We start from the raw sequence: 11,854 nt of genomic DNA on the forward strand, positions 1-11,854 counted from the left end.
TATATTAATATATTATATATATATAACTAATAGTTTATATTATTATATAGTATACTGTATAACCTATTGAAATATTTTTGAACTTGTGTAAGCCAACAGCAAGATAGTAAAAGGGGTATTTGATTTATTTCACGCATCAGCAATTTTAGAGGTAAATTATTTTTCATTTAGTAGCAATTAAATATTAACGAATTCGATTCCTCTTCATTTTTATTGTCTCCATTTTTCTCAAGTTCTTACTTGAATAAGAGACACATTACATGAGTTAAAATTAATGGTTAAGTTTTAATTAACTAAAGTAAGATTCTAACTATGGTTTGAATAATTAATAAATATTTCATATATTTGCTTCCAAAATTTTAAGAATCCCACAATTATAGCTACAACTATTTTATTGGGATACAATGTTTTTAAAATACTTATTATTAGTAATAAATGTAATACTTATCTTTTTTTTTTTTAATTTGAAGTGGGCCGGGCTGGGCCGGGCTGGTGGGCTGTCCACCTTGTCCGGCCCAGCCCCTAATAAAACCCACCTAGCCCAGCCCCTTACACCTATTAGTGGGCTTGGGCCGGGCCGGTGGTGGGCCGGGTTTATCGGGCCGGGTTCGGGCTGGCCCGGTCCACTTGACACCCTTAGACTCCCAACCATGAGGATTAAACTTGGCCACCAAATTTGGTACGTGCAATAAATTTGATGCAAACAACCATGCATGTGGAACTATTAATAAGACTTGAATGAATTGTACAATTAGCATACTACAAATATCCATATAGATCTAAGTATTCCACATAATTTCAACGCGTCAAAAACCTATTCTAGAAGGGGTGATTTCATGCATGCGCGACAGCACGATCACTCAAACAGCCACTAACATGGTCCGTGAGAATTTATAACGACACCAACTTATTGAGGCGTAGTTATCGTTATGGTAAAGCCACTAAATTATTATTATTTTATAACAAAAAAGATCAATCAACTTTGCCCATATATCACAAAAACTATTAAATGTTTTCTTGATTTAAATATGGTCACTCAAATTTGCTTAAATATCACATAAAATCATTAATTATAATCACACTCTTAAAGGTACGACAGCTACTAATAACTATCTGAAATATATACTAAGTGACTTTTTTTTATTAATTTATAACTTTCTGGCATGATTCTAAGAAAAGTTAAGTGGCTTTTTAATCGCAAAAAAATATTTGATAACTTTGATATAATAAAAGAAAAAATAAATTATTGACCATCCACATAACAACCCGATGAATTGAATACTAGGACGTGGATTGTGATAGATGGGGAATGTTCAACTTATATACACAGATCACGTAAAAACATATTTATACAATTAGGGGTCGTTTAGTAGTTGGTTATAAGGAGTTAAGTTATTCAAGTATTAAATCTGCATAAGTAATATCATATTTAGTAGCATTCTTTTGCTATGTATAAAATTCAACACAAGTAATACGGTATTTCGTGCAATTTAGAAACCCGCATAATTAATATATGTATGAGGTTATGAGGGAATCAATGAATTATTTTATGCATGATAGAAGATAGAATAATTAATACATGAATAACTAAATTGTACATAAAATGATACATAGATTCCCTCATAACTAATCCATGTATTACTAATATACCTGCATTACTCTAATCAATTATTCAAAAATGTTTATAAATAACTATTTATAAACACAAAATATAATTTTAAAGACAAGATAAGTTACTTACCAGTTACCAGTATATAACTTATAAAAAATAATATAAGTACATAGTATTTATTTACATAGTCAGTGAATTATGTGTTAAACTCATTAATGGGCCCTCACAACTTTTTCCTTATATATATCCATCTTTGGTAAAACATCTTAGTAGTCTCAACCCCTCTTTCTTTCTCTCTCTGTTTCTTTGCTTGCTTTATATTTCTTTCTTAGCTTTGGCTATTTTAGCTTGGAAAAGGGAGAGAGAAGAAATCTTGAAGGAATGGGCAGTATTAATGGGTAAAGGTCTTCAGTTATTCTAATATAAAAAGTAGTTTAATAATTTTATGACAAAATTTAATAATTTTTGTGTTATAGTACGTAGATAACATTCAGTTACTTTAGTGTGAAAAATAATTTTATAATTTTACTATTAATATAACGAGTAACCAAAATTTGTTCACATTTGCAGATTTATGGGACATGACATGTTGCCACCCTTCACTGGAGGCTGGCAGATTGATATGGGACCTTTAGTTGTAGAAAAATCGGAGGTTATATTTGTTTCTTATTTTTGTTATGAGTTTAAGTTATATGTATCGTCTCTATAAAATTATTTTACTCTGTCAGGCAGGGCAGAGCCAACTTGGTTAATCCAGATTCGATAAAATTCATTAACTTTGAACTCAAACTCTTTATTTGTATTAAAAATTATTTAATATATACACAAAATTTATTCAGAACACTAAACAAAAAGAATCGTTATTCAGAACCGATCAACTAAAAATTCTGCCTCCGTCCAGTACTAAATCACCCAAAAAAAAATTAGGTAAGCCTTTTTAAAATGTGAAATTTGTAATCTTAAAAATAAGTATAAATTATCTGTTACAACAAGTAAAAACAACCCAACAGTGTAAAAGTTTCTTACACTTAAGATATATATTTACTTAAGAAACTGTAATTCTTATGTGTTTAACGTTTGTTAATTTGTTGTAGGGTTCCTATGTCTACGACATAAATGGGAAGAAGTATCTTGATACTTTATCTGGCTTGTGGTGCAACCCCTTAGGTACTTACAATCCTTTATTGCACTATTTTTGTGTACCACTTATTCTTTGCTCCAAAAATTTAACACGCCTTTCTTATGAGCTTTTTCTATTGGCTTATGTCTTTCATTTGATTCGGTATCCTTTGTTTTCTCTCTTTTAATTTGTTACATTAATGGTGTTAAGGCAGGAGAAATTTTGTCTCACTATCTAACATTTTAGAAATTATTTCAAATAAAGAAAGAGAAAAACATAAGCGAATAAATTAAAGTCATACTTTCTATTTAATTATTTCCGCCACTAACCATCAAGAGATGTGGTGTGATGGATAAAATCTTTTCACCCTTAGTCAGATGTTTAGGGTTCGAGCTCTAATAATGGAGAAACTCTGATATTGAACATTTTCCTTTTTAACGGGACTTACGTTGAACGAATCTGAATAAATCGAATCGGTGAACAGCACAACTAATTAAGTGGTTATATCAAAAAAAGAAGAGATGACTTTCCGTTTTACGTTCGTTGGTGTATATTTTTTTACGTCATTGATGCATAAAACTTATATGTAACATGCACTAAAGTAAGTTACAATATTAAAATTAATGGTTTTTGATAACAGTGGGACAAATTTAACAACTTACATATTATTGTAGGGGGAAGTGAGCCTCGTCTTATTGAAGCTGCAAATAAACAACTCAACACATTGCCCTTTTACCATTCATTTTGGAATCGTACCACAAAACCTTCTTTGGTAATATGGCAAATTCTCAGTTCAATAGCATCTAAATTTGGCTATCAAATTAATTATTTTACTTAATTATTATATCACTGGCTGAGTAATTAATTTTATTTGTCAAACATACAGGATCTATCAAAGGAACTCCTAGACTTGTTTACTGCCAACAAAATGGCGAAAGTTACTTTCACAAATAGCGGATCAGAAGCCAATGATACTCAGGTTTATATATACTGATAAAATGATTATTTCTACAGTATCAATGCATTAATATAACCTGATATAACATATGTTATTTATCATTATCTCTAGATTATCGATCATTGCTATTAAATAGAATTATATGTAATTGCCTTTCAAGTGACCTAATTCAGTAATTGAACCAGGAATTTTAACAATGAAAATTAAAAAAAAAAAAAAAAACTGCTACTCTTGGGATTTGAACATGTACATCTATTGGGGATTCAAAAATCTATACCACCACTATACATTAAAAGAAATTGTTACTATTGAAAAGCTGAAATTAGCTACGAACTTCATCGTTAAATTGCTAGTAATTAACATAAATTTCTGATAATTCATCGTTAGATAGAATTAATGACGAATTTTGCTGTTTAGCCACAAAATCTCTCCGTTGCTAATTTCTATTTTTAGTACTAGAGAGGATATTTTGTGGAAAGATTTTCAAGGATATTAAAATAACCTTCAACCTTTACATGTCAATCTGTAGGTGAAGCTGGTATGGTATTACAACAATGCCCTTGGGAGGCCAAAGAAAAAGAAATTTATTGCTCAAAAGAAAGCGTAATCTAATTATTTTACCTTTTGTTTTTTATTTTTTTCCATGCATTTTTTTTTTTTTTTTTTTTTGCTTTATAAAAAAACTTTGGCTGACACAATATTCTTCATATTTGTCCTCTTCAAACAGATACCATGGGTCCACTTACATTTCTGCCGGTCTCTCTGGGTAATACATTTCAGAAATATTCATTTTTTATTTTCATAACATTTTTGCATTGAACCGACAAATGCTTGAGTGTCATTTTATATAGCGTCGTTTGATAAGATTTTTACCTTTTATGTCACTTGTTCCGAGCTCATAATCAAATTAGCTAATATTTTCAGATCTTATTCTATTTAACTCATTTTGTATATAATTTAAAATATTAAGGGAAGAGACGATAATTTAAGTGTTCTTCTGAAAGAACAGGACAAGTCGGGGCAGGGGGTGGGGGGGGGGGGGGGGGTTGGTTATTCAAAAGTAAAATAAAAATTTTAGACTTAAATAATTTTCAAATACACACAAAGCGTGTCATTTTTTTAAGCAGACTGAAAAAAGAAAAAAAAAATCATCGTATAAAATGGGTTGAAGGTAGTATTTATTTCAAGCTATGTTGCTTGGACAGTACAAAAATATAGTTATAATCGTGTCAGATTGTCCAAAAATATAATTAGTTTTGAAGGTCCAAAAACAAACTCAATAGTATTTCTAAGGAGTTCAAGCAACATAAATTTCTCTGTGTTAGTTTATGCTAATATTTTCTTTAATTTTGCAGGATTCCTGCACTACATTATCAATTTGATTTGCCACCTCCTTTTATTCTGCACACTGATTGCCCTCACTATTGGCGCTATCACTTGCCAGGTAAATGTTTTATTTATACTCACTTCTTTTTGTATACTGATTTTATATTTTATGATGTAAATAGCACACGTCTTGCATTCATTCATGATTGAGTGTAAGTATTTGGTACAGAATATTTTTTATCGTATTTAATTGCAAAATTTTGTATATCAGGTGAGACGGAAGAGGAGTTCGCCACTAGGTTGGCAAATAATTTGGAATGTCTAATACTCAAAGAGGGGCCTGAAACAGTAACTTCCATTTACTTTTATCATCTTTTATTATTTTACCACATAAATCATGAGCTTATGGTCCGAGTTACCACATAAAGCCTCAGCCTTATACCACATATTTTACCACATCTTATACTCAAAAGTTTATGGATCGGGTCTGGGATGGGTTTAAATTTAATTTGGCGACGTGGACCTTTAATTGGAGGCCACATGTAAAGATTGGTATTGTAAAACCAGCCATTATAGCTGTTAACAGTAAATGGCATGAATGAGCCATTTCGGTGACGGTGATGACATAAATAAACCCAACTATGAACGAATTACATGAATGAGCCATTTCGGATAGTTCGATGACATATTTGAGCTTTTTCCCTTAATTAATTTACATGTTCACCCAGGTAGCTGCTTTCATTGCTGAACCAGTCATGGGGGGAGGAGGTGTCATAGTTCCTCCGGCAACCTATTTTGATAAGGTCAGTTTTACTTTTTGCAGTGTTTAAGATTCAAGATAAGTCAAAGTGCTTAAATTTCAAATCAGTTTTTCTCAATTGTTTACATATTCTTTTACAAATAACTAAAGTGTTTAAATAACTAAAATCGACCAAAGTCATAAGTTGGTAATCTCTAACTTATGGCTTCTCCTCGATATATAAACACTTTCAGTTTGACAAAAAAAAAAAATTATTTTTATTTCTAATATCTTTTGTAATTTCTCAATTCTTCAGCCCAAATTGAAACCTTAACTCCCACTCCATCTCATTTGCGTCGCTCGTCTTTTTTCCTTGTATAGATACTTTTTAATTACTTTATATTTGTGTAAATAACTATGGGAGTGTTTTCATCATCTTAACAAAAATAGTATTTATAATTTTTTTATCAAACACATCAACTACTTATTAAAAATTTATTTTTAATTTGTGTTTTTGTTTCTAATTTTTAGATCCAAGCTGTACTCAAGAAGTATGACATTCTCTTCATTGTGGATGAGGTGGTATGTGGATTTGGAAGGCTTGGGACAATGTTTGGCTGTGATAAGTACAACATTAAACCTGATCTTGTCTCTTTAGCAAAGGTAGATTAAATAACTATGTTCAATTAATCCAAATTATAGGTTGAATTAATTTCTATGCATGGATAATATAACTTTCTTTAATGGAGTATTATCTTTGTATTTTAACTCGCCTAGCATATTATCGATCTACTATATATTTTAAGTTACCAAATTAATCGGGGAAATATTTTTTTAGTACTATCAGTAAATTAACCTGAATGGCAGGTTAATAATCTTTTTTAGCAAATTACCTAAGAAATAATACTAGGCAATTTATCTTTGAAAGTTATCGCCTCGATAATCAATATATTCTAATGGTAGATTTTGTCCCTGGTTAAAGAATATAGTGCAATAACCTTTCATGTGCTTTGCCTGGCTACTAGCAAGCATGAAGTTCACTTCTTAAAGCATCCTATATATGTGTCGCTCCAACTTTTGTTGTAATTAATTAATTTTTATCAAGAGATTTTTCTATAACTATCTAATGTGCGATCTGATATGATTGTGTTATATTTTTTACATTGTTAGTGCATTTAACTTAACCTGCAATTAGAAGAGTTTAAATCCGTGCATTGACAGTGTAAAAGATATTCATACAATCAGGTTGTTTAAAAGAGAAAAGGGTCCAAAATACACTCCAACTTTAGCCGAAATTGCTATAATACACTCCAACTTTGCAGGGGTCCTATGACCCCCCCCCCCCCTAGACTATTTTTTGTGTGTATTATTGATGGTATTATCGGGTGGCATGGATAAGCAAGTGAGCACACGTTGGTTGAGCGTGTAAGGGCGGTATTAAAACTAAACGGACCCGTCTCTATTTGTCACGTTGAAGTCCAAATAATCCTTCTTTTTTGTAATAAAAAAAGGGATTATTTGGACTTCAACGTGGCAAATAGAGACGGGTCCGTTTTGTTTTAAGTCCGCCCTTACGCGCTCAACCAACGTGTGCTCACTTGCTTTTCTAGGTCGCCTGATAATATCATCAATAATACACAAAAAGATAGTCCGGGGGGTAATAGGACCTCAAAAAATTGGAGTGTGTTATAGCAATTTCGGCCAAAATTAAAGTCTGTTTTGAACCCTTTTCCCTATTTAAAAAGTGATTGCAGGTCATTTTCTTCAATAAACATTGATTAGTTACCTAACGTAAATGAAAAGTAACCTGCTATATATAACATATATTAAATTACATTAATTATATAGAAGTTTATTACAGCTATCTTAATGTATATAAATTAAATCCCAATTAAAATACTATAAACATTTACCTGTTGTTATAGATCATGTTGTATATAATCTATGCAAATTACTAAGTTATATCAGATTCTGAATTTGCCTCTCCTTAACTATGCTTTTTTAGGCTCTTTCTTCTGGATATGTGCCAATTGGTGCTGTTCTTATAAGCCAGGAAATTTCCAATGTCATAGTTTCTGAAAGCAATAAAATAGGTGAGCATATAATATCAGTACACTACAATACGATATAAAGTCTTCTTCTTTTTGTTAACCAAAATTTTCATAGTTTTAATTCTTTTTTTATGTATTTATTTATTTTTATTTTTAAACAACTAGGTGTTTTCTGCCATGGATTTACTTATTCCGGCCACCCTGTCGCGTGTGCGGTTGCGTTGGAAGCACTGAAGATCTACAAGTATGCAACCTTTTTTTCTAGCTGAAGTTATATTTATTTTACTTAAAAAATATTAATTATCTAATTTATGTTCAATATTACTGCTTATTGTTGGTAATATGTTTGAGTGACCCCTCTGCATTGAAAACAAGAATTTTTAGAAACTTCAATTAGGAAGAATACACATTTAATTCTTGGCCCTATTAAGAAAAGTCGTGTCAATATATACTTTCACCAGGATTTTTCCTCCTCTTCTTCATCTTCATCCTCCTCATTCTTCTCCATTTTCTTTATATGTGCAGTAGAAAATTGAAGACCCGTTACTTATTTGTGATTATTATTTGGATTGGTTTTGGTTGAAGAGATTTGAAGAACACCATTGTTAAGTTTTATTGAACTTGTGTAGAAGAAAACAAAGTGAGTCTATTGATTTTTAAAGGTAAGCTTGAGTTGAATCTAACAATTGAAAATTATTTGAACTGGCATTACAAGACTGAATTTCAATTAGAGTCATTTAATTTGGAGTTGATATAAAACACCTTTGGATCAATTTTGAAGCAAAAATTTGTTGCTGAAATTTCTACAAAACTTATGGTGATCATTAGGAATTCTAGCTAAATCTTGACGAATCGCCAGGATTTTCCACCACAAATATCGAAAAGATCATGGTAATTCAGCCAGATTTATGGCCAACATCTTGATGATCACATAACTTGATGTTACCAAAATCCTTACGATCAATATAACTTGCTATAAAAGATGTCTTGCCCAATATCAAATAAAAAATTTAGGTGAAACAATTATTTTTGCATTATTTTTCTTAACGAAATCAATTTCAATAGGGGCACCAAAAAAATCTTTTTGTGCAAGTCACCCATTAAAAATGGAATTTTTGGCTTGATAAGCAAGAATTAACTTACAAACACAATCAATATAAAGATTTATTTACCTTATGAATAACGTAATTGTATAAATATCTTTTACTCCGTCCGTGCGCTTAAATCTTAACAAAATACTCCTCGTGGTTTCCAAACTTGGGTGTTGTAGTTAACACAATATTCAAATTATTTTTCAGGGAAAGAAATGTTGTTGAGCTAGTGAACAAAATATCACCAAAGTTCCAAGAAGGTTTGAAAGCATTTGCTGACAGTCCCATAATTGGGGAGGTACAAATACTTATATATTGATAGTGTAATGATTTTATTATACCATCAATGTTGTTTAATATGTTATAGCAAGTTATTTATCATTTATTCTGTGTTGTTATCAATTAATTCTATTAAATAGTATATTATCTACAGTTAGTAACTTTTAATTGACCTGATTGTATAAAGAGTTCAAATTATATGCAGTGTCTAGTAAAAATTTATTCTTATACCGTCACGTCACTCAAAAATATCTACAGATAAGTCGCCTTAAAATGTGAGATTTATAATCTTAAAAATAAGATCGATCATATGCTATAAGATGAATTGATAGTGTAAAAATTTCTTATATTGACGTAACTTAAACTCATGCATAAATATCTTTTATACTATTAGTGCATATAACTTTAAACTTTTAGTTTTATTCATCTTACTTTTTGTTCTTCTTTTTTTTTCAGATAAGGGGAACTGGTTTGATACTTTCCACAGAATTTGTGGATAACAAAAATCCTAATGATCCTTTTCCTCCTCAATGGCGTATGTTTCTTTTTGCTCTTTTGTATTAAAATTAATTAATTTGAGATTAATTAAGTTAAATTGTAAGCTCAATTTGACAAATTAATTAAATTTTTCATTCTTTGCTTTAGAGGTTGGTGCCTATTTTGGAGCACAATGTGCTAAGTATGGGATGTTAGTAAGTTCTTCTGGTGATTACATAAATATGGCTCCTCCATTTACTTTGACTTTTGAAGAACTTGATGAGGTAATACCACTTGACATATATTTGTTAAAAATATTTTAAATGTATTTTTTTATTATGTAAAATCTAGTAGTTATTCTTTTCTTTGCCCATGAAGCTGCAAGCAGATAAATTAGGAACTCCTTTTGTTAGAACCACCATCAGTGGGGGAGCCACGATTTATATCAAGGGGGTTCAAAAATATAAAGAAGTCATAAATGAAAAAACTAAGGGGGTTCAACGTCTACTATATATACATAAAAAATAATTTTCACCTTGTATATACAGTGCAATTTTTCACCGAAGGGGGTTCGATGAACCCCTTGGGCTCTTACTAGGTCCGCCACTGACTACCATGAGTGGTATTGCCTTATACCTATGAAGTTGTGAAGCAGATAAATTAGGAACTTTTTTGTTAGAACTACGAGTAGTACTTAAACTATTGCATGTTTGGCCAAGCTTTTAGGAGGTTAAAAGTGTCTTTTAAAAAAATAATACTTGTTTTAGAAAGTTAAGCTGACCAAGCTTTTAGGGAAAAACAATTGTTTTTAAGTATGTAGTAGTAGAAGGTGTTTTACAAAATTTGAAAAAGCGGCTTCTCCCCAAAATCATAAATTTGTTTTTAATTTCCCTCTTGAAAATAGCTGCTTTATTGAGAAAAGTGCTTTTAATTATTAGCTAAATACAATTTGATGTTCCCCAAAAATATTTTTTCGAAAAACATTTTTAAAATAAGTAAATTTTAAAAATTTGATCAAACATTTACATCTAAACTCTTCAAATGTGCAAGGTCACATCGTACCGTCCCATGCGATATTTTATGATGATGCATATTAGTTCCATGCTGACTTTTTTGTGGCGACTCCTTCAATTTAGTCGTCACACAAGTAAGAATATTTTTTTGTTGGCGGTTTTCACTACAAAAATTTGGTAATTTGTAGCGGCTAAAAGTTACAATTCACAGGGATTTTGTCTTTTGCTAGCAAATAGCCGAGGCTAAAACCTCCACGAATTGCAACTTTCAACCTCTGCAAATTACCCAGTGTTTTGTAGTGTTTTGGGGTTGCCACAAATAAGTTGTTGCAGCAACTTGAAAAAAACGACTACAAGCGTTGTCGTTTTTTGCAGTTAATGAGCATTTATGGGAAAGCACTGAAAGATACTGAAAAGAAAGTGGAAGAACTCAAGTCTCAGAAGAAGGAAAAGCTCGTGGCAAAAGCTTGATGAATCCAAAAAAGAAAAGAAATAAAAAGAATAATGTATCTAGTTTAAATAAAATGTCTGCCTGCCTCGCTTGTCTTGTCCCTGTTGGGGATTGTTTACTTTTAATAAAAGGTAGTTAGATGCTCTATCTAGTGGTATAAATTTGTGGAAAAAAAAAAAGACTTCGTTTCTTCTTTAATTGTTGATATTTTGCTTGTAATAAGTGATTGCTTCTTGCAATTTTAATTTGCACTAGAAATTTTCTATTGAAGGACATTGATTTGGTTTGTTAACAAGTTTGTTTCGTACAAAAATCTGCATTTACATAGAGTTTTCACGTTAACAAGTGTATAATGCGGAGATCAAAGAAAAAGAAAAGAATATATTGCCTAAGCAACAAGAAGCATTTTTATTATTTTGCATTGTGTTGAGTTTTTTTTAAATTTGATGGACCGGGCTGGGCTGGCCCACCCCAGAAACGGGCCTTAAAATAGTCAGCCCAGCTCAATCCTACATGGGCCGTGGGCTGGGCCAGCTCGCCCATAAAACATATTTTTTTGTTATCCAAAATTCTAACCTTCAAAATTACAAGACAATTTTAGCAGTGTTGCTAATCAAGTCTCAAACTATGATTAAATTATCATACTAATATTTATTAGTGAAACTTGCTACCTTTTATTGGCTTTTAAGTAGATATAACTATAAAATGCAAAATTACCAAACGTAGCTACTTTTCTT

The 11,854-nt window shown here is 31.0% G+C and overlaps 1 protein-coding gene across 1 annotated transcript; it reads left to right on the top strand.

The window, feature by feature from the left end:
• Positions 1-1,858: 1,858 nt before the first annotated feature.
• LOC132636719 (vanillin aminotransferase) lies at positions 1,859-11,390 on the top strand. Its single transcript, XM_060353721.1, has 17 exons — positions 1,859-2,010; positions 2,183-2,264; positions 2,707-2,779; positions 3,407-3,504; positions 3,619-3,711; positions 4,220-4,293; positions 4,418-4,456; positions 5,046-5,134; positions 5,288-5,364; positions 5,745-5,819; positions 6,287-6,418; positions 7,761-7,848; positions 7,972-8,050; positions 9,105-9,195; positions 9,633-9,711; positions 9,822-9,937; positions 11,042-11,390. The coding sequence occupies exons 1-17, from the start codon at positions 1,994-1,996 to the stop codon at positions 11,135-11,137; spliced, it is 1,398 nt and encodes a 465-aa protein (XP_060209704.1). The 5' UTR covers positions 1,859-1,993; the 3' UTR covers positions 11,138-11,390.
• Positions 11,391-11,854: the final 464 nt, after the last annotated feature.

This window comes from Lycium barbarum, chromosome 4 (genome assembly GCF_019175385.1).
Source record: "Lycium barbarum isolate Lr01 chromosome 4, ASM1917538v2, whole genome shotgun sequence".
In the NCBI taxonomy this organism is placed as follows: Eukaryota; Viridiplantae; Streptophyta; class Magnoliopsida; order Solanales; family Solanaceae; genus Lycium; species Lycium barbarum.